The sequence below is a fragment of the Notolepis coatsorum genome (genome assembly GCF_963971535.1).
Source record: "Notolepis coatsorum genome assembly, chromosome: 10".
In the NCBI taxonomy this organism is placed as follows: Eukaryota; Metazoa; Chordata; class Actinopteri; order Aulopiformes; family Paralepididae; genus Notolepis; species Notolepis coatsorum.
This window is the reverse complement of record NC_140174.1, coordinates 111,809,467-111,834,066: the sequence shown is the minus strand read 5'-3', so window position 1 is coordinate 111,834,066 and position 24,600 is coordinate 111,809,467. Positions and strand designations below refer to the sequence as shown.

General features: G+C 43.5%; 1 protein-coding gene across 1 annotated transcript in view; it reads right to left on the bottom strand.

Moving 5' to 3' along the window:
• The window catches only part of loxhd1b (lipoxygenase homology PLAT domains 1b), a gene marked incomplete at both ends in the record, with an annotated part of 219,653 nt that overhangs the window by 37,119 nt on the left and 157,934 nt on the right, over nt 1-24,600 (bottom strand). Inside the window, 3 exons of the mRNA XM_084322732.1 lie at nt 430-557; nt 1,064-1,249; nt 11,491-11,699. Coding sequence (XP_084178858.1) covers nt 430-557; nt 1,064-1,249; nt 11,491-11,699 — 523 coding nt within the window. The remainder of the gene's footprint in view (nt 1-429; nt 558-1,063; nt 1,250-11,490; nt 11,700-24,600) is intronic.

Below are 24,600 nucleotides of genomic sequence, written 5' to 3'. Positions count from 1 at the left end.
TTGTACCGAACCGTGACCCCAATACCGAGGTACGTACCGAACCGTGGCTTCTGTGTACCGTTACACCCCGCTTACCAACTGTTTCACCTGTTTTATTGCAGCACTACTATTACCGACATCTAAGAAGGGAGATCCCCCCTTGAACGGCCCTTCTAAGGTTTCTCTCCTCCACATTGCCTGTGGTGCATTTTTTCCTATTGCTAGGTTTTAGTGAGTTTTTCCTTACCTTCGCGTGGGGTATGTCTGGGAGTGTTGCATTCATTTAGCATTTTTTGGACTTTATGGTGTTTTTGTTTTGTTCTTGATTTATTGTGATGTTTCTTCTTGACTTGTTTAAAGAAGACATGTCCGGCCCATCGGGACATTACAGTAACGTGTGTTGTCGGGCCTTACAAATACATTTGATTTGATTTGATTTTATGGACTGACCTGTCCCCCATCTTGGGCAGCAGCATCTCCTCTGTGCTCCCGTTGGCCCCGAACACAGTGAGGAAGAGGTTGGTGTCGGTCCCCGCGTACTGCGTGTCCCCCGTCACCACCGTGGTCTTGTAGACGACCTGAGAGGACGAGGACATTCTGTCATTGTTTCGTCTGCAGGGTTCCCACAGACATTGCAAAATGAAATTCAAGGACTTTCAAGTACTTTCCTAAGCACTATTTCTCATTTAAAAAGGGCATTTAAAATGATACAATTCAGTTTTTTATAATAAAAAAGAACAACATATGGCTTAAAACCAATTTCTGACAATTAGTTACACTTTAAATAAAATATTATTCTATTATTTGATTCAGAACAATTTTATCATGGATGAACAAAACTTTCAATGCGAGTGGTTGATTTAAATTTCAAGGACTTTTTAAGCACCTTGTGCTTAAAAATGGCTGTTTTCAAGGAATTCCAGGCCTTGACTTTTTTCTTTTTTTTACAAAAATCAAGCACTTTAAGCACTTCAAGGACCTTGTGCGAACCCTGTGTCTTTCAAGGTCTCTTTTTTCCTTCACTGCGTCCGTTCCAGTAGCCCAGGACTGAGGTCTATAGGTTGGGGAGAGACGCCGTAAGCACCTTGCGGACAATGTTGATGGTGTTGGAGTCCAGGACGTTGAACAGGCGCGTGGTGAGGCCGTCCCCTCGGTCCTTGGCCAGCCAGCACTTCACCGGGAAGATGTACTTGATGCCTTTGGTTGGAACGCCGACGGAAAGCTCGTCCACTAACCAGCAGCTCTCTGGGGTCGCACCATTGTGGCCGAGCTGGGAGAGAGAGAGAGAGAGAGGGGGGGAGAGAGAGAGTAGAGGGAGAGAGAGACAGAGGGAGAGAGAGAGATGAGAGACAGAGGGAGAGAGAGACAGACAGACAGACAGACAGACAGACAGACAGACAGAGTAGAGAGACAGACAGAGAGATATAGAGAGGAGAGAGGATATAGAGAGAGGCAGAGAGAGAGTAGAGAGGCAGATAGAGAGAGAGAGTAGAGAGGGAAAGGGTAGAGCATGTTAGACATTATAATCAACTATCCTGAATAGCTATGTATACTCTGTCTTGAATAATCAACTGAATTTAAAGCCCAACTTGCAGGTTAAACCCTACTCTGCAATTATGGGTAGTTTACATCATTGGTATCTAATTTAATTATTTATTTTTTTCCATTTGACGCCGGAAATTTCACTCAGAAATGGTTAAAAAGGTCCATGCACGAATAACATGCACGAGCAAATCTAAAAGCTTATCAGACGCTAGCACGGCCGTGACGTCACTTCAGGAAACGTATGCCTTATGCCCGTCCGGGTCATAGTACTACTGCATATATGGCGCTGGCTAACGTTAGCATTATGTCTACTGTCGTGAACCATTTTAGATCGGGGCATGTAGAGGAGTTTGGGGAACGAGTAAAATCATGTGCAGGTCCTCTTCTCAGACCTGTGTGGCAAAGCACTGCACACGTCGCATCATGCAAGCTACACGTCGCTGCATGTTGATCAATGGTGGCCCACTTGGTGCATCACAGTGGGCTACTATTGTGCTAACAACGTGCCGCGGCGTCCGGCTTGTCGGCCGGCATGAGTGCCCGATTTTTCCTTCTTCATGAAAGTCACCGTTGGCCTAGTCCACATTGTTTATTGAACAAAAATACAACATGCAAGTTGGCCTTTAAAGAGAGAGAGAGTAGAGAGAGTCAGAGTAGAGAGAGAGACAGAGAGATAGAGATAGAGAGGAGGACAGACAGAGAGGGATAGAGAGAAAGAGAGAATACTAATTAAAGAGCTAATATGAATGAAGTTCAGTCTTTTATAAGACTTATACTGAGAGTCTAAGAGTAAAATACTTTAGCCAAAACATGAAAAGGAATAACTCTGATGAATGGGATCATCAATTCTCTAGATTTCCCCCAAAGGAAGGGGTAGAGAGAGAGAGATGGAGAGAGAGATGGAGAGAGAGATGGAGAGAGATAGAGAGAGAGACAGAGAGAGAGAGAGAGTAGAGAGAGAGAGAGGATAGAGAGTAGAGAGAGAGAGAGAGAGAGATGGAGAGAGAGATGGAGAGAGAGATGGAGAGAGATAGAGAGAGAGACAGAGAGAGAGAGAGTAGAGAGAGAGAGAGAGGATAGAGAGTAGAGAGAGAGAGAGAGAGAGAGAGAGGATAGAGAGTAGAGAGAGAGAGAGAGAGAGGGGAACTGTGCTCTAAATCTATCGCTTATTAAATTATCAAAGCATAATCTCTCTGAATATTGTTGTGATGCCAGAGTTTATTAGGGAAGGGGGGGAGGGAGGGGGGAAGGGGGGGGGGGGGGAGAGTTAGAGAGTTCCCATGTTTGTGGTGCTGCAAAAGAGCAGACATGTAGTACCCTGTAGTGCCATGTAGTACCATGTAGTACCCTGTAGTGCCATGTAGTACCCTGTAGTACCCTGTAGTGCCATGTAGTACCCTGTAGTACCCTGTAGTACCCTGTAGTGCCATGTAGTACCCTGTAGTGCCCTGTAGTACCATGTAGTACCCTGTAGTGCCATGTAGTGCCATGTAGTACCATGTAGAGCCATGTAGTACCATGTAGTACCCTGTAGTGCCATGTAGTACCATGTAGTACCTTGTAGTACCATGTAGTACCCTGTACCCTAACTAAACTAGACAGATTAATCTAAAGGTCAGTCCCCGACCAGGTGAGATCAGGGTAGGTTGAAGGAGAGAGAGAAAAGATGAGTCTTAAGCAGGGATTTAAAAGCTTCGACAGAGCAGGCGCCCCTGATGACGGCAGGTAATTTGTTCCACAGGTAGGGAGCGCGGTAGACAAAGGCTCTGTGGCCGGCGGATTTCTTTTTAACCCTAGGATCGATAGAAGCCCCGCATTTTGTGAGCGCAGAGCACGAGCGGGCGAGTATCGGGAGATGAGATCGGATAGATAGAGCGGTGCAAGCCCATTTAAAATTTTGTAGGTGAGGAGTAGCACTTTAAAGTCAGATCGGGCTTGGATAGGAAGCCAGTGTAGGGCGGACAAAACTGGTGTGATGTGATCAAATTTTCTAGTTCTAGTTAGTATCCGTGCAGCCGCATTTAGACTAGACTAAGACACCCACCCTGATACAAACACAGCTCTCACCACTAGACTAAGACACCCACCCACCCGGATACAAACACAGCTCTCACCACTAGACTAAGACACCCACTTTGATACAAACACAGCTCTCACCACTAGACTAAGACACCCACCCTGATACAAACACAGCTCTCACCACTAGACTAAGACACCCACCCTGATACAAACACAGCTCTCACCACTAGACGAAGACACCACCCACCCTGATACTAACACAGCTCTCACCACTAGACTAAGACACCCACCCTGATACAAACACAGTGCTCAACACTAGACTAAGACACCCACCCTGATACAAACACAGCTCTCACCACTAGACTAAGACACCCACCCACCCGGATACAAACACAGCTCTCACCACTAGACTAAGACACCCACTTTGATCCAAACACAGCTCTCACCACTAGACTAAGACACCCACCCTGATACAAACACAGTGCTCAACACTAGACAAAGACACCCACGCTGATACAAACACAGCTCTCACCATTAGAAGACACCCACCCTGATACAAACACAGCTCAAAACTTTAAACACAGCTCTTGTATATTGTACTGTATATTGTATATTCCTCTTTACTTTTTTTACTTACTTTCTTACTTAATTTTTTTCCTACTGTATGAAGCATACTCTCAGGGGCTCATACAGAACCAAGCATTTCACCGTAAAGTATGTGTATTTTATTGTGATAATTAATAAACAAACTTGAAACTTGAACTCTCACCACTAGACTAAGACACCCACCCAAACACAGATCTCACCACTAGACTAAGACACCAACCCTGATACAAACACAGCTCTCACCACTAGACTAAGACACCCACCCTGATACAAACACAGCTCTCATCACTAGACTAAGACACCCACCCTGATACAAACACAGCTCTCACCACTAGACTAAGACACCCACCCTGATACAAACACAGCTCTCATCACTAGACTAAGACACCCACCCACCCTGATACAAACACAGCTCTCATCACTAGACTAAGACACCCACCCACCCTGATACAAATACAGCTCTCACCACTACACTAAGACACCCACCCTGATACAAACACAGCTCTCACCACTGGACTAAGACACCCACCCTGTTACAAACACAGCTCTCACCATTAGACTAAGACACCCACCCACCCTGATACAGCTCTCACCACTAGACTAAGACACCCATCCTGATACAAACACAGCTCTCATCACTAGACTAAGACACCCACCCTGATACAAACACAGCTCTCACCACTAGACTAAGACACCCACCCTGATACAAACACAGCTCTCATCACTAGACTAAGACACCCACCCTGATACAAACACAGCTCTCACCACTAGACTAAGACACCCACCCACCCTGATACAAACACAGCTCTCACCACTAGACTAAGACACCCACCGTGATACAAACACAGCTCTCATCACTAGACTAAGACACCCACCCTGATACAAACACAGCTCTCACCACTAGACTAAGACACCCACCCTGATACAAACACAGCTCTCATCACTAGACTAAGACACCCACCCTGATATAAACACAGCTCACACTACTAGACTAAGACACCCACCCACCCTGATACAAACACAGCTCTCACCACTAGACCAAGACACCCACCATGATACAAACACAGCTCCCACCACTAGACTAAGACACCCACCCTTATACAAACACAGCTCTCACCACTAGACTAAGACACCCACCCTGATACAAACAGAGTTCTCACCACTAGACTAAGACACACACCCTGATACAAACAGAGCTCTCACCACTAGACTAAGACACCCACCCTGATACAACCACAGCTCTCATCACTAGACTAAGACACCCACCCTGATACAAACACAGCTCTCACCACTAGACTAAGACACCCACCCTGATACAAACACAGCTCTCACCACTAGACTAAGACACCCACCCTGATACAAACACAGCTCTCATCATTAGACTATGGTTAAGGTTATGGTTAGTTTAAGGTAACAGTGTGGTTAATGTTAGGGTTTGGGTGAGGCAGATGGTATAATGGACTATGTACAGAGGCTATAATGGGCTATGTACAGAGGGTATAATGGACTAAACACAGATGGTATAATGGAATATGGACAGAGGGTATAATGAACTAAACACAGAGGGTATAATGGATTATATACAGAGGGTATAATGAACTAAACACAGAGCGTATAATGGACTAAAGACAGAGGGTATAATGGAATATGGACAGAGGGTTTAATGGACTAAACACAGAGCGTATAATGGACTAAAGACAGAGGGTATAATGGAATATGGACAGAGGGTATAATGGACTAAACACAGAGGGTATAATGGAATATGGACAGAGGGTATAATGGACTAAACACAGAGGGTATAATGGACTATGGACAGAGGGTATAATGGACTAAGGGCAGAGGGTATAATGAACTATGGACAGAGGGTATAATGGACTAAAGACAGATGGTATAATGGACTAAGGGCAGAGGGTATAATGAACTAAACACAGAGAGTATAATGGACTAAAGACAGATAGTATAATGGACTATGGACAGAGAGTATAATGGACTAAACACAGATGGTATAATTAACTATGGACAGATGGTATAATGGACTAAAGACAGATGGTATAATGGACTATGGACAGAGGGTATAATGGACTAAAGACAGAGGGTATAATGGACTAAAGACAGAGGGTATAATGTACTAAAGACAGAGGGTATAATGAACTGAAGACAGATGGTATAATGGACTAAAGACAGAGGGTATAGAGCCTTGTTGTTTTCCCACAAAAAGAAAAATGAAAACTCGGACAAAGTATCTTTTGTGTCTACTTATAGTCCCATCATGAGAGACATACGTAGCATTGTCAATAAATATTGGCATATTCTTCAGTCCGATCCCCTTACTGGGGCAGCGTTTCAGCACTCGCCCAATTTTTTTTTTAAACGACAAGCGAATCTTTCTAATCTTCTAGTCAAAACTGATTTTCCCATAAAGAAACCCACACATTTTATGTCCAACATCCCTGATGGTAATTTCCCCTGTCAGGCCTGTGTACAATGTCAAGGCATGATCAAAGATAAATTCTACACACACCCAAAAACTGGCAAGCGTATACCTGTTAAAGGACGTATTACTTGCAATTCCTCAAATCTTGTGTACCTGCTGAAATGTCTGTGTAATTTTTCTTATGTGGGTAAAACAACTAGAGTCTTTAAATAGAGTTAGTGAACATAAATGTTCAGTTAGAAATTCAGATGTCAAGTCATCAGTTGCTAGACATTTTTCTAAATGCAAACATGCCGTCAATGATCTTAAATACATGGGACTCGAGTTAGTCCACAGGCCCTCTAGAGGGGGTGACAGGCATAAGTTACTATTGCAACGTGAATGTTATTATATTCATTTGTTCAATTGCATTGAACCAAGGAGAATGAATGAAGAGAACGTGTTAACCTGTTTCCTATAAGTGACTTTTACCATCATTATTATGATTTCATGATTATTATTATTGTTTTTATGTATGAGGAAATGTTTTCTAATGTTGCTCATAAGATAATTTTCGTTTTGCAAATATGGCAATGGGCTCATCTATTTAGCCCTAGTAACTATGGGTAAGATGTATTTTGTTTCTGGTATTTTTTTTTATTTATGTATTTTTGTATTTAGGAATTGACTCTATATTTAAATGTCCTTCCTAGGGTCAAAGTTGACCAGTAATCGCAGGCACACCTGTGTTTGATGTCATTTCCTGCCTACCTTGTATATAACCACCATTTTGTCTAAATGAATACTGCTAGCCATCAACACTGAAGAAGGAACACATTGGTTCTGAAACATGTATGTATCCGGCTGCAGTTAGAATTCAGTTGAAATCTGAGATTGCTGGTCCGGCTTCCTGCTTTATTCTACATTTAACTTCGGGATTACAGCACCCAGTGTCAACCATTGTGAGCGCGGTCTAACTTGACTTTCTAAAGACAGAGGGTATAATGGACTATGGGCAGAGGGTATAATGAACTAAAAACAGATGGTATAATGCACTATGGACAGAGGGTATAATGGCCTAAAGACAGAGGGTATAATGGACTAAGGGCAGAGAGTATAATGGACTATGGACAGAGGGTATAATGGACAGAGGGTATACTGGACTAAAGACAGATGGTATAATGGACTATGGACAGAGGGTATATGGACAGAGGGTATAATGGACTAAAGACAGAGGGTATAATAGACTATGGACAGAGGGTATAATGGACTAAACACAGAGGGTATACTAGACTATGGACAGAGGGTATAATGGACTAAGGGCAGAGAGTATAATGGACTATGGGCAGAGGGTATAATGGACAGAGGGTATAATGGACTAAAGACAGAGGGTATAATGGACTATGAACAGAGGGTATAATGGACTAAGGGCAGAGAGTATAATGGACTATGGGCAGAGGGTATAATGGACAGAGGGTATAATGGACTAAAGACAGAGGGTATAATGGACTATGAACAGAGGTTATAATGGACTAAAGACAGAGTAATAATGGACTAAACACAGAGGGTATAATGGACTAAAGACAGAGTAATAATGGACTATGGACAGAGGGTATAATGGACTAAAGACAGAGGGTATAATGGACTAAAGACAGAGGGTATAATGGACTACGGGCAGATAGTATAATGAACTATGGACAGCGGGTATACTGGACTAAACACAGAGGGTATAATGAACTATGGGCAGAGGGTATAATGGACTATGGACAGAAGGTATAATGGACTATGGACAGAGGGTATAATGGACTAAAGACAGAGGGTATAATGGACTAAAGACATATGGTATAATGGACTAAAGACATAGGGTATAATGGACTAAAGACAAATGGTATAATGAACTAAAGACAGAGGGTATAATGGACAAAAGTTTCAAGTTTCTTTAATAGTTGTCATACAGAAGTACAGAATACTTTTATACAAAATGCTTCTTTCTGTTATGCTCCAGAGACTGTGCTAGACAAGAGATAAGTATGAAATAAAATAGTATAGCATGTAATAATAGAAGTAAAAATAGAAGTCACGTACGTAGACACAGTGTTCAGTATATACATATGTACAATGTTCGATGCAGAATAGAAGTAACTGAGTTACCATACAATATACAATATACTATGCAATACTAATATACAATACTATATAGTGCAAAGCAGAAATGAGATGAGGTACAATTTAGGTACAATTTACAGTAAGGTGTACTGAGGTATGGGTTGTAGTGCAAATCCTTTATCAATAAATATAAAGTGTGTTTAGGTGTGGAGAGTGGGTGCTGCAGTGTGTTGTTTGTTTAAAGTGAGTGTGTGCGTGTGGATGTGTGTGTTGTGAGTGCATTTGATGGTTGTTGCATAGTGTTATTGTTCGTTGAGCAACCTGATGGCCTGGGGATAGAAGCTTCTTCTGAGTCTTTCTGTGCTTGCCATGAGACTCCGGTATCGCTTGCCTGACCGCAGCAGTTCAAAGAGGCAGTTGTTTGGGTGGCTGGAGTCCTTGATGATTCTCTTAGCCTTACCCCTGCACCGCTTGTTGTAAATGTTCTGGAGAGTGGGAAGCCCCCCTCCAATTGTGCGTTCGGCTGAACGTGCCACTCTCTGTAGTCTGCTACGGTCTTGTGCGGTGCTATTCCCAAACCAGGAGGTGATATTGCCAGTCAGGATGCTCTCTATTGTACATGAGTAGAAGTTCTTAAGGATCTTCTGACTGACTTGGAACTTCCTTAGGCGCCTGAGGAAGTAGAGGCGTTGTCGTGCCTTCTTCACAACACTGTCAATGTGTGTGGTCCATGTCAAGTCCTCGGATATGTGGGCTCCGAGGTACTTAAAACTGTTCACTCTCTCAACCGGTGTCCCGTCGATGCTGAGGGGGCTGTAGTCCCTGACCCCCGACCTCCTAAAGTCCACAATCATCTCCTTCATTTTGCTGACGTTCAGGGAGAGGCTGTTCTCCTGGCACCATCCTGCCAGGACCTTGACCTCTTCCAGGTAGGCCCTCTCGTCGTTTGCAGAGATCAGGCCCACCACTACTGTGTCGTCAGCAAATTTGATGATTGTGTTGTTTTTCCGCTGAGCCACACAGTCATGTGTGTACAGGGAGTAGAGGAGGGGACTCAGAACACAGCCCTGGGGGGCCCCTATGTTGAGGGTGATGGATGAGGAGGTGCAGTTGCCTGCTCTCACCACCTGGGGTCTGCCCGTCAGGAAGTCTAAGACCCACTGGCAGAGGTCATAGTTCAAGCCCAGGTCCCTGAGCTTGGCTATGAGTTTGGAGGGGACTATGGTATTGAATGCTGAGCTGTAGTCGATGAATAGCATTCTCACATAGTTCCCCTGCCTCTTCTCCAGGTGTGATGCTTCTGTGTGCAGCACATGGGCTATGGCGTCCTCCGTGGACCTGTTGGGGCGGTATGCAAATTGCAGGGGGTCCAGGTTGATGGGGAGGGAGGAGCAGATGTAGCCCTTTACTAGCTTCTCAAAGCACTTCATGGCTATGGAGGTGAGAGCTACAGGGCGGTAGTCGTTGAGGCAAGCAGGCTTGGATTTTTTAGGTACAGGGATGATAGTGGACTTCTTCAGGCAGGTGGGGATGACAGCCTGTTCTAAGGACAGGTTAAATATGTCAGTGAATACCGGGGCCAGTTGGTCGGCACAGACTTTTAGGACGCGGCCGGGGATGCCGTCCGGTCCTGCTGCCTTCCTGATATTCACTTTTTTAAAGGTCCTCCTCACCTCATGCTCTGTTACCCTGACCACTGAGTCTCCATCAGCAGACCCCCCCCCCCCATTGCCGTGGCTTGTAGGCTGGTGTTGTTATTCCCAGCCTCAAGCCTCACATAGAAGGTATTAAGATCATTTGCTAAGGAGATGTCACTGTTCAGTTTGAGGGAGGTGCCTTGTAATCTGTCATCGTTTTGAGGCCCTGCCACATAGCTCTGGAGTCAGCCTGTTCAAACTGAAGTTCAATTTTATTCCTGTAGCGCCGTTTTGCCTCTATTACTGTCCTCCTTACATTGTATTTCGCCACATTGTGGTCATTCATGTTGCCTGCCACGAGCCCGGCGTTGTATGCTGTGGTACGCGCTTTCAGAGCTTCACGGACGGATTTGTCTACCCAGGGCTTTTGATTTGGGTAAACTTTAATTGTGGTAGTGGGGATTGTTTCTTCCACCAAAGTACGAACAAAGTCCAGCACTGTCTCCGTGTAGTCATTAATGTTATCTGTGTTGTCACGGAACACACTCCAGTCTGCACACTCAAGTGCAGCCTGTAGCGTCTCCTCTGACTCCACAGACCATTTCTGCACCTCTCGCGAGACTACCGGGGCGCGCTTAATACTTTGTTTATATTTTGGGGAAAGAAAGATGGCCGCATGATCAGACTTCCCGAAGCCACTAGCAGAATGAGCCTTGTATCCACACTTGAATTGCGAGTAACAGTGGTCTAAAATGTTACCGCCTCTGGTGTTACAAGTCACATGCTGATAGAAGTCCGGCAATACTCTTCTCAGATTGGCGCTGTTGAAATCGCCCACTACTACAACGGAACGCACAGATAGGCAGCCGGTCGTTGCGGCGCCATCTTCAAGACGGAGAGTATAATGGACTAAAGACAGAGAGTATAATGGACTAAAGACAGAGGGTATAATGAACTGAAGACAGAGAGTATAATGGACTAAAGACAGAGAGTATAATGGACTAAAGACAGCGGGTATAATGAACTGAAGACAGAGGGTATAATGGACTAAAGACAGAGGGTATAATGGACTAAAGACAGAGGGTATAATGGACTAAAGACAGAGAGTATAATTAACTAAAGACAGAGGGTATAATGGACTAAAGACAGAGGGTATAATGGACTAAAGACAGAGGGTATAGTCACCTCCACCCTCTTGATCTCTCCCACGTCAGTTCCGTAACACACAAAGTTCTTCATGGACCCGGGAGCGAAGCTCTTCTTCCCCTCTGGTGGGTCCAGCCACAGCCGCTCCGTCTCCACCTCGCTGGGTCCCAGGATGATGACGTACACCCGGGCCGTGGTGCCGGCGTCGCGCTCCACCCCCGTGGACACGGTGAAGTGGTAGGGGATGACTGGGCACAAGTCACATAGCTTTACATCACGTCACATTCAAATGTGTTGTCATCACACGGCACAAGTACAGTACAACGAAAGTAAGTTTGAGTGCAAATGTAAAAGTAATATACAATGTGCAGGTGATTAAACTGGGTATAAAATATATAAATGAGTTGTGGTATATTTCTGCAATGAAACATGTCTAAATCCCAAGGAATGTACAATTCTACAGGGGACCATGCTGTTGTAAGTGGTAAGTGGTAGTAGGGAATCTATCTGTAACTCTGGCACCAAGCCTAAAATTAGCGTTGTAAATACCTTCCCCCCAAGCACACATTCTAAAGGAGAAGGTCACTAGAGTCATTTATTATCTTTAAAACAGAAGAGACCGGGGGTTTTGAGGTCTGTGTTAGCAGAAACCCCCCTTAGGCTGTGTTATCACAGGAAGCCTACTAGGAGTAATAAAGCCAGCTGCATGCCATAAAGATAATGTTGGGAGTTGGCCCTGAAGAAAGACACCGTTTGGCAGAGGGAGCTTCAAAGACAGTGTCAGGTTACTCTTATGGGGACAATACTTGTAGGAGGAGAGCTCTGTCTCCTAGGAAATTGGAAAACTAGGTTGAATACACTAAAAAGGTATAATAAGATATAGAATATTATCAGGAATATTCTGCCCATAGAAAATCAATCTTAAGACTAATCAACTCAGTATAAAACTATAAAAATACAGATTGATCCTTTAAAAGTTTAGTTATACTATAAAAACATTATGAACCAAAGATTAGAAGTCAGATCAAGATACTTAGTGTGCTATAAAGCTAAAACAAAGTTAAGGATTACTTTAGAATATAGGAATACAACATGCATGGTTAGGGATCAACAATAGGTTAATTAGATAGTCAAATGGACAAAACTCAAGGAAAGACTTTTAGTAACTGTCTAGTCAAAATAAAGAATCATTTCTAAAGTTTAAGGACAAGAAAAGCATGACAAAGTACTTTTATCTGTTAAATTAGGAAGCAACGTATGCTCTATTTCTGTTCAAGAAAAGAGGCCCGCTAAAACTGGAAGCTTCCCATATAAGGAGAAGAAAATGGTAAAAAGTCCCTAGATGTAAATAGTACCATGTCCCTTTAAGATCCAAAATGGCCGATATCAAGTTAAGCCAATAGAAATAAGTGACGCCCCTAGCTATCGTCACTAGGACGACACGGAAAAGGGGGTGGAGAGTTGTCTTTAACTACAGAAGCTGACGGAGAAAGAGGATCGCGGAAGAGAAGAAAAACGAGCGCACTCGGCTCTGTGCAGGAGGATCGCTGAGACGAGTTGCCGGGGCAACCAGTACAACAAAGGACCAGCCTCGTGTTGCCGGGGCAACCTGAAACAACAAACCGGAGAACGCTACCACCAGACGATTCGAGAACAGAGACTATAGAAACGAGACGCAAACCAACAGCCCACCTGAAGACGATGACTTAGATATAGAAGTAATTCCTGCTGTTAAAAACGTACCATTAAAACACAGAGTGAGTTCTGTTTAAACTTGAAGAAGCGCTCGTCTCTTCTCAGACTTATTTCAAATGAAACCAATTGAAATGCAACAAACGCAGAGAGAAGGGAAATTCCACTATAGGATCAGAGATACGTTATACGTGAGGATAGATACGTTAATTGTCGCCGTGACCCGTGCTGAATTCGAACAAAGCCGATTGAAGACGACAAAAGCACTACTTCTCAAAGGACCGAGAGGTTCTCTCTCTGTCTTCGATGCCTCTACGACTGTTTTCTTCACCTCATCAGCCAGGACAACGGATTTGTAGGTGAGTGAGAAGATGTGGCGTCTATATTGGTGTAGGACGAGCAGTCTCCGAATGGGGTTTGCTGTAAGTATTACCGTGCTAACCAGGAAAGTGTTTGTGTTGGCAGACACCAGAGACCAATATTCACAACCTTGGCTCTGGTCTCGACCGCGCGAATAATGTCTAAGGAGCACAGATTTGGGTTAGAGAATTAAGGGTGTGCGGTTAGAAAACCTAGGGTTAGTGAAATGGGTAGACATGAATTTACAATGCTAGCAGTCCTGCGTGGAACAGGGCTGGTAGCGTTGTGGGTAGGGATTGGTACATGACTGATTAGGATGGTATTTTTTAAGAGTGAGGGGGCTAGTATGGAGGCTCGGCCCACTCAACGGGAGCGTGCCCGCGCTCTGAGTTTGCACCGTTGGGTGGGAAGAGGGCTATATAGTATGATGAATTGCAAACCCTCTATTAAACAGTAGGATGTTAGTCATTAAGGACGGTAAAATAAGGCTATACTAGGTGGGATCGTGCGCCCGCTGGGTTTAAGGGAACGCGTGCAAGTCCAACAAAAGGAGAAATTGCTTTAAATCGATGCGCGTGACATATTGATTTTTGTAAGACGTTGCAAAAACAAAAATGTACAAAATACATCGAAACAATTCGGCTCTGATTTGCCTTTGTTCAAATCAGAGAAAAGTGGGCTCGTTGATGAGGAATGACGTGGGATATGGGAGTTTGTAGATACATTGGGAGCACAATGTGAGTACAAACTTCGATTCAAGCCAGCTATGGCGCCTACGGTTACTGTCTTCGCGCGAGCTATCTGCAGGAATGGAGCGAAATGTCTGAAAGGTTGGGGCAAAGTTTCAAACGCCTGGTTAGTGTAGGGATAATAAGAAGTACTTATTTAGCTGATCAGCTAACTGCGCTTTATGGTTAGGACATTGGGATGTAATAATGTAAAGGTTGTTGCTAAATGTGTCACCTGGCAGCGCTAGTGACCACAACTCGGCCCGCCCCCTTCTCGGCTAGACGTTCTAGAGTTTTTATTTTTTTTTATGTGTTTTTTTCTTTTCTTCATATTATTATAAATTGAATGTATAAGTACTTGTTTACTATAAAAACGAACAGTTAGAATATCTAAAATAGTGTCAACCCTGTGTTTAAATTTAGGTTGTTCACGGACTTTATTTCAATGAAACGGGGGCGTAATTACTGTATTTGCATGTGAATCAAGCCCACAGAGATTTACATTGGGGGAGTGTTTGAAGCGACGCACTGGCTGTCTGTTTACACTTTCAATGGGATTATCATCAGGTTGCACTCTGGATCAGAAAGAGATGAATGCATTGGATCTAATGAACGAGTACAGGAACTTTGTTAAACCAGTTGATTCAGTCTCTGCTCACCGGTGAAAACACCGCGCTATTCAACGGAATTAACTATGAGATCGGTCGAGATGCGTCTGCATGGGTAAGTTTAAGAATGTTTGTTTATGTTTACAGTAGCATGTTTACAATTCCGCATCTTTGATAAAACTACACCAAGTTTTTCTGCCGACCACAAGTCCAACCATGTCACGTTTATTGTGTTATTACGACGAGCTCATGCTACATTAACGTTAGCGTTAGCTAGCTAGCTAGCCACACAGCCATGTAAGTTAAAGTTGCTAACGTTATATTGATAGCTATTGTTTCAGATAGCAAGGTGGAGAGCTACATAACATGCACAGTGTGTATGTGTAACTAGGAGGGATATGAGGACTGTGTGTATGTGTAACTAGGAGGGATATGAGGACAGTGTGTATGTGTCACTAGGAGGGATATGAGCACAGTGTGTATGTGTAACTAGGAGGGATATGAGGACAGTGTGTATGTGTAACTAGGAGGGATATGAGCACAGTGTGTATGTGTAACTAGGAGGGATATGAGGACAGTGTGTATGTGTAACTAGGAGGGATATGAGGACAGTGTGTATGTGTAACTAGGAGGGATATGAGGACTGTGTGTATGTGTAACTAGGAGGGATATGAGGACAGTGTGTATGTGTAACTAGGAGGGATATGAGGACAGTGTGTATGTGTAACTAGGAGGGATATGAGGACTGTGTGTATGTAACTAGGAGGGATATGAGGACAGTGTGTATGTGTCACTAGGAGGGATATGAGGACTGTGTGTATGTGTAACTACACATCCCTGTCTCCCTCCCTCCCTCCCTCCCTCCCTCCCTCCCTCCCTCCCTCCCTCCCTCCCTCCCTCCCTCCCTCCCTCCATCCATCCATCCCTCCCTCCCTCCCTCCCTCCCTCCCTCCCTCCCTCCCTCCCTCCCTGCGTGTCTCCCTGCGTGTCTCCCTCCTTTCCTGTTTACATGAAGACTTCCCTGTGGTATCTGCCTCTGTTGAGCTCCCAGGTTCTCAAAGGAGTTTATTCAAAATGGAGTGCCTCTACAGTAAGGCTTAGGGTATAGTGTTAGCTTTTAGGAACTCCATGCAGAAACCATTAGTCATATTTAAGGAGGGCTTAATTTAAGTTAAAGTTGTGCAGCGAATGCTGATGATAGTGTTTAGAGCCCTGTTTGTAAACTGGACCCGGTGATACTGTAAGGTCTGCTAGTTAATTCTGAATTCTGATGGCTTGGGATTGATATAAAATTATTAGGCCCCCCCCCCTCCTCCCTCTGTCTCTCCCTCTCTCTTTCCCTTCCTCCCTCCCTCCCTCTCTCTCTCCCCTCCTCTCTCTGTCTCTCCCTGCATCTCTCCCTTCCTCCCTCCCTCTCTCTCTCCCCTCCTCCCTCTGTCTCTCCCGCTCTCTCCCTTCCTCCTTCCCGCTCTCTCTCCTTTCTTTCCCCTTTTTTCCTCTCCCTCCCTGCCTCCCTCTTTCCCTCCCTCTCTCCCTGCCTGTCCCCCCCTCCCTCCTTCCCTGTTTCCGTCAACATTGCCCTTCGAATGATTATGGGTACGCTGCTAACCAATTCCAGGCCAGGTTGTGTGTGTTTTTAGTTGGATGGATGTGTTTTTAGTTGGGTAGAGGTGTTGTTATTATGAGTGTGAATGTAGGGTACCATATGGGCACTGGCCTGTCTGGGTGCGAGTATGGTGGGACGGTATTTGTGCTATTCCTTATAAAGGGAGCCGAGGGTTTTTCGTTCAGGTTCGAAACTGAGGGAAGATGCGGTAGGCTGAGAAATGGCAGGCCTTTGAGAAGTCAAGGGTCTGTGGGGATATTATTGAAGTATGGTGCTGGTGTCTATGGGTTTATGACATGGACGGCTGGGCACTATACAACGATCAAGGATTTAGTGGTATAAGCCGCTGAAAATAAATTTTTTCCTTGGTAGATGTTGGTGGATGAGGTCAACACCAAAAAATTTGGTGTTGGAGGGGGAGATGTGATTATTAATTATGTAAATGATGTTGTATGAAGTATGTGATGAAATGTTCAAATGTAAATGTTGATTGTAATGTAGGGAGAAGTACATTTTTTATTTCCCATAATAGGTTTTGAAAAGCAAACAAAAAGCAAGAAGAAAAGGTTAACATTACATTTACACATGTAGGTCATGTGTAATGAGGTCATTCAAAGTGTAAGGTGGGATCAAAATGACAAATTCATCAAGGCAAAAAGAAATTTGAACAGATAAATGACCAAATCCACCAGAAAGGTTTAGACATTGATAGGCTGTGTGTAACTAATTCTCATTGTCTAAAGGAGGACCATCAGCGTACCAGGACGGACGGAAGAGGTTGATGCAAATTTGTATTCCCCAGAGATTCGTGTGAGAGGATACACGACAAGTTATTGGAACATCCAGTTTTCCGATTGGACAACGGACAAAACGAAGCTAAGGCCGAGTCGTTATGTTCAAATAAATTGCACCAAATCTCTCTAAGTGTATTAGTATAGAGACGCCCGACATTTCCATGCGTAAAATATTGATGGAATGAAAAGGGAAATACCACTGATATTAAGTGTGTGTTTTTTTCTTTCTTTCTCCACAGGTGCTCGGCGAGGACAGACGAGGCTCTGACGATTTCAATACCAACTGGGGATTAACGGCTAAATGGGAGCTTTGGTATAGTATGATAAGAAACTTATCAATCCCTGTCTGCACCGGTAAAAATCTGAAAGTGTGAGTGATTTTTAACTCAAGTTGGTAAAAATAGTTTTAGACACAGAGAAACTTGTTTTTCCAAACGGTAATATTGCAGGAGTGGTTGAAAGTGGTGAGAATGTCGAATACACAGCAGGTTCACCTTGGTGAAACGTTGATAGGAGCAACTAAAGGTTTAGATGCAATAACAATAGCAAAGGTTGACAATCTGTCTATTTCAATAACTGGAAATGTCACAATAAAAGTGAAAAAGCAATGGCCAAAGATATTCAGGCCTTTACAAAACCTTGTATTTAAGTATAGAAAAGGAGGTCGCTATAGACTGCATAACCAAAACAAAAAACAGAAAAAGAAAGCACGAAGGGCGATGAAAAAAAATAATGCCGGTAGTGGCAGCGAGCTGACAACCTTTGCAGACACTCCCGAAAAAAGATTGATACCTGAAATTAATCTGATTGATTTGGATGTGATGGAATTCCCTCAGGTGACCAGTATGACAGAGGGACTTGGAATAATGACTTTGATTCCATCACAGGGGGTCATTGAAGAAAGACAACCCCAGACAACTGTTTTACTCCAACCAGTGTCCGTCGAGAAAGAGCCGATCCACGCTGGAGTAACCATTGCAGGTGACTGCAAATTGACCAAGGGACAAAGAAAGCGACGGAGGAGAGCTGCATTGTTACAGCAGTTCCAGGAGGCCCACCCTGGCCTTACGGCTGGAACAGAGGCTGGACAGGGGTTGGGGAGACAGATGGAGTGGCCAACACGTGGGACCGACAACAGGTATGGGAAAATACATGAACAGTTTTCTCCGCCCGCAAGTTCCACTTGTTTAGACTTCCCCCAACACCAGAGCCAGAAGGGGAGGCGTGGCCCAGTGACAAGGAGCCTGCCAGCCAGGGTGGAGGAAGAGAGGATAACGTGCCTCTCTCCAGAAAGACAGAGAGCGTTCACGAAAGCGTCCGAAAGACATGAGACAGTCCGTAGAAAACTGGTGGAGAGGCAGCTGGCGGTTGACCAAGTCGCACACGAGAGGGAAATGCTAGAGCGAGAACTGGCGAAGCAGACTGAGATCATGAGTGATGTAATTTTGGAAGTTATGTTCCGTGCTGCAGAACAAGGAGTCAGTGAACAAGAGATGACGCTTGCTCCGTTACCTGAATGGGGAGCTGAGCAGCGAGGGCATGGTGATGAACACCACACAATGGGTGAGTTTCCAGGCCCCTCCCAACAACAAGCCCAAGGGGCATCGGCTGAAAAGAACAGGTATGTGCCTCTCTCCTCCATACAGCAGGACCTGCCGGGAGAGGACCGGAGAGGTGCGGGCCTGTCGGGAACTGTGGGATGCCAGCCGAAAGAATGCTGGGGGTTGTGGTGAATTGGGACACAAGGCCAGGTCATGTGGGAAAGGGTGGCGAGATCAAAGAGAGTCCATCAGAGGAAAAGGCTGTGGAGGTAATGGCAGAGAGCAAGGATAGAACCTGGGCCCGACAAACCTGCTAAGGGTGGTATCAGGGCCATCCGAACACAGGCAGGGGGCACCTGGGGCTTGTGGTTACGCCCCACCAAGAGAGGGTCATGGACAGGTCATCCTGTGGGATGTTGGGGCATTATCAAAGGGAGTGTGAAAAAAGGTCGTGTCTGCAAAGGCCATAGGCTGAAAAGAACGAGGGGAAAATGCACAGGAGACGCTATGACGCTCAGGAAAATAGAGATAGATATTAAAAAAATGCGACTAAATAAAAAAAGAAATATATATATATATATAAATAAATAAAAAAGGTATTTAGGTAAGTTGGATGGTTAGATTATGTGTGCAAGTTACTAAAACGGCTTGGAAGACTAACACTGGTAAGTTGGGGTTGTGAGGGGATGAAGTAACTGGCAAATGCATGGCTAATCATACTAACAAAAACGGTGGTTTTAAACAGGAAAAATGGAACATTGTAATATTAGACAGAGTAATAAAAAAGGACTACTTCAGTAGTGATTAGTAGTGATTATACATACTTGATCCAAGGGTGGTCAAGAAGACAGAAGAAAAAAAAAGGCATGAGAGAATGTACGTGGTTTATTTCTTTTTGTTTTTCTTTCTTAGTTTTTACGGGGGTATTTATGCCTCTGGATGGTAGTTTGATTCTGTTTGATGGGTGTGTTGCATGATATTGACACTCACATTTTCTTTTCTTTTTTTGGCATTTTCCTTTGTTTTCGTTTCTTTTCTCTATTTTTTTCTTAGGAATTGATGGGCTGGGAGGGGACTCTCGCCGGTCAGGGGTAGCAGGTTGGTGGTGACACAGCGGGACTGGTAGGAATGTCTATATGATGGGCTGGAAACATGGAGGGTGGACTAGAGCTGGTTCATGATTGTTTTTCCGCTCATTGATAGTCCAGATGTAGCATCTGGGAGGTTGTGTCTCACGTTTTGGGGTGTGGTAAGTGTTGGGGAAACGAGGTTCTCTGTACATAGGTGAGCTCTGTAGAATTTTGGTCGCCATTGGCCAAATTTTCATGTAGGGTGCGGACATGTGTAATTGATAATTGGCTTATGGGGGACTCTGCACCGGCTTGTTGAAGGCTGGCGGGGTGTGTGGAAGATGTGTGTTGAAGGGGACTGTGGTTTGTTACCAGGCATATAGGGTCTGTTGGTGAATAGGACCCGTCAGAGCTGGCTGTCCGGACCGAGGAACTGTCTGGAAATGAGGTATGATTGTGTAATAATGGTTATTCCACTCTCAAGGGTGGAGTAGTGTTGTGTTGAACTTGAGACATTTGATCTAGTAATATAGTACAGCACAAAAATGAATGAGAGAAAGGTGATTTAATTGAATAATAACCTAAGAAGCCATGGAATATATAGATAACTAAATTGGGAAAAATGTATTGTCAATGCAGAACAGTAGAGGAATGTATCTGAGGGGGAAAAATGTGATCTTCCAATCAATTGTGTGTTGTATTAACAAATCCAAAAAGCAATAAAAGGACAGAGGGAAAAATAATTTCCTTCTGTGGAGATCGGGGCAGTACCAATGCTGCACACAACAAAGGAGATAGCGATTAGCGCAAATCCAACGAGGAGCAACGGTTAAAACAAGTTAGCAGTAAAAACCTCAGAGGGTTTGAAAAGGGATAACTGACAGGGTTGAAGCTAAGGAAAACAGACCAGCAGGACCAGGAAGAATAGCCCCAGCACTGCTGTGGCTAATGGGGATCCAAATAAACTTAAACTTAAACTTAAACTTGCGAGGGACATTTTTTTATAGATTTTCTTGGTTAAGTCTCCCTCGTGTTTTTTAGAATGTTAATTTTTTGTTGGTGTGATGTATTAATCTTTTCTTGCAGAGTCAATTACACAAAATAGACACATTTAAGCTAATTACATGGATAAAATAGTCTAAACAAAAAAGCTGATACATTTGGAAGCAAATTCTTGTCTGATTACCTTCCAATAGACATGGAGTCAATATTAATAACTGATAAATGTGTGTGACTGGAGAGTCTAACGAGGGTGGGGGGAAAGAGTGAATGATGATCTTGTAACTGTACAGACGGAAACGGTTTTTGTAGTTTGATTTGTGTATTTTTTGAATTTTTAAAGAAATGTTAGCAAGGTTATGGTATATATAAGGTTAAAGACATGTTTGATTTAGAAAATACTGGTGATATATGTGGGTTTGAAACCCACAAGGGTGGATTGTGGTATATTTCTGCAATGAAACATGTCTAAATCCCAAGGAATGTACAATTCTACAGGGGACCATGCTGTTGTAAGTGGTAAGTGGTAGTAGGGAATCTATCTGTAACTCTGGCACCAAGCCTAAAATTAGCGTTGTAATTACCCCCCAAGCACACATTCTAAAGGAGAAGGTCACTAGAGTCATTTATTATCTTTAAAACAGAAGAGACCGGGGGTTTTGAGGTCTGTGTTAGCAGAAACCCCCCTTAGGCTGTGTTATCACAGGAAGCCTACTAGGAGTAATAAAGCCAGCTGCATGCCATAAAGATAATGTTGGGAGTTGGCATAGGCGGAGTTTGAACTTGACGCCAGGGGGTGCGACTGCCTGGCGAACGATACGCGCGCGTTTTTTTTTACCTTTATTTTATTATTTTAGCGTTTTTACAATGCCCTAACCCCTAATTTTTTTATTTTATTTAGGTAGTACAGCAGCACACACACACACTCACACACACAGCACTATGGGGGATCATTTTTAACTGACTTACTCTTAATCATTGACAAAGTGACAAAGATAAAGAAGGAAATACTAAAATAAAAAGACCACAACAAGTATATTGCTGCTCCACTAGACCACTTTACTGTACCAAACATGACATACAAAAATAACAAAATACTGTGCAACACTCTGCCAAGCGCACAGCCGCGCACACGTATGCATACAGTAGGTTGTCAAAGGCTGCACAAACAAAAGTTCACATTTTCTAATAACAGCATTATTAGACATGCCAATCCAACGAAAGATGTGCTGGTCGCGCTGGAGAAAAGAAAAGAAAAATATGTTGCGTTTGTCTTTTATGTTATTTGTTATTCTAAGATGCTAATTCATCTGTATCTGGATAACCAATGAACGGATTCTGTCGGGGCAGGTAGCGTTATTTCGGGGAAATTGATATCTATAGTCTGGTATATTTTTCGTCCATGAAAAATGGAGGCTCTAATTATTATTATTCATAGAGACTCTCGAGCAATAATAATTATTACAGCCTCCATTTTTCGTGGACGAAAAATATACCAGACTATAGATATCAATTTTCCCGAAATAACGCTACCTGCCTCGACAAAATCCGTGCATTGGTTATCCAGATACATTAATTATCATCTCAGAATAAGTGGCTTTGTACAAGCGTTACAATGTACTATCGCGCGGGGCATTCTGCTGCTGCTGCTGCGAATGGTGGTGCTTGGCCGCGCGTTAACCCTTTCACTGCCACACTACAGAAGGTTCGCCTTATAATGTGACATGATTACTACTATAAAATGAATGTATTGTAAAACAAAACATAATAGAATTCAGATTTGTTTCTCACAATTATTATAATTTTATTAAAATAAAAATAATCTTGATTTTATTTCATTTCTTTTAAAGCAATTTCACCCCCGGCCACCAGGGGGTGCAATGCACCCCCTGCACCCCCATAAACTCCGCCCATGGGAGTTGGCCCTGAAGAAAGACACCGTTTGGCAGAGGGAGCTTCAAAGACAGTGTCAGGTTACTCTTATGGGGACAATACTTGTAGGAGGAGAGCTCTGTCTCCTAGGAAATTGGAAAACTAGGTTGAATACACTAAAAAGGTATAATACGATATAGAATATTATCAGGAATATTCTGCCCATAGAAAATCAATCTTAAGACTAATCAACTCAGTATAAAACTATAAAAATACAGATTGATCCTTTAAAAGTTTAGTTATACTATAAAAACATTATGAACCAAAGATTAGAAGTCAGATCAAGATACTTAGTGTGCTATAAAGCTAAAACAAAGTTAAGGATTACTTTAGAATATAGGAATACAACATGCGTGGTTAGGGATCTGTAACGTTCGGGAGACTATCCTCCTTAGGATTGTATCCCACTGTCTACCTGGGTCACTCCTGTTGTTTTGGGTTCACCTTGTATGTCACCACTGATTGCTGTCATCACTAATTGTCTGTCACACCTGGGTGCTGTCATTGGTTGTCAGACTGCTGTCACTCATTGACAGCGTGGAATGTTGAGTATGTGACCTATTTAACATTTGCTCTATTCCTTGTCCTTTGCTAGAGCTTCACCTAATCCTACGGACGTACCTACAGCTGGACAAGCACAGACATATTGTCTTTCTCCCTGTTTATAGTATATGCTTTTCCCTGTTAATAAACAGTACAGCTGTTTTGGAATAGTAAAACATTCTCCGTCTCGTTCTTCTTCTCGACAACTTGGAAGTCACTTACCCGTTCGTAACAGGGATCAACAATAGGTTAATTAGATAGTCAAATGGACAAAAGAAAAGCATGACAAAGTACTTTTATCTGTTAAATTAGGAAGCAACGTATGCTCTATTTCTGTTCAAGAAAAGAGGCCCGCTAAAACTGGAAGCTTCCCATATAAGGAGAAGAAAATGGTAAAAAGTCCCTAGATGTAAATAGTACCATGTCCCTTTAAGATCCAAAATGGCCGATATCAAGTTAAGCCAATAGAAAGAAGTGACGCCCCTAGCTATCGTCACTAGGACGATGCGGAAAAGGGGGTGGAGAGTTGTCTTTAACTACAGAAGCTGATGGAGAAAGAGGATCGCGGAAGAGAAGAAAAACGAGCGCACTCGGCTCTGTGCCAGAGGATCGCTGAGATGAGTTGCCGGGGCAACCAGTGCAACAAAGGACCAGCCTCGTGTTGCCGGGGCGACCTGAAACAACAAACCGGAAAACGCTACCACCAGACGATTCGAGAACAGAGAATATAGAAACTAGACGCAAACCAACAGCCCACCTGAAGACGATGACTTAGATATAGATGTAATTCCTGCTGTTAAAAACTTGATGATTAAGCTGTGTTTACCATTAAAACACAGAGTGAGTTCTGTTTAAACTTGAAGAAGCGCCCGTCTCGTCTCAGACTTATTTCAAACGAAACCAATTGAAATGCAACAAACGCAGAGAGAAGGGAAATTCCACTATACGATCAGAGATACGTTATACGTCAGGATAGATACGTTAGAGTACAACTGAGTGTAGTGCCAATCAGATGTATATAGAGAGTTGTAGTATTAATGTGTACACAGTGATTCAGGTATAAAGACACTATGGTAGTAAGTGTATGCTTTGCTAGCTTCATATAACAGCTGTATGTACCACTACGCTTTGCTAGCTTCATATCACAGCCGTAATAACATTTTACTTACTCAGAAGCATTTTATATTAAATCCGGTCCACTTATTTATCACATACCCCAAAGTTGTTGAAATGGTCTAACTTCTCAAAATGTCAGCCCCCAGTAAACAGACTCTCC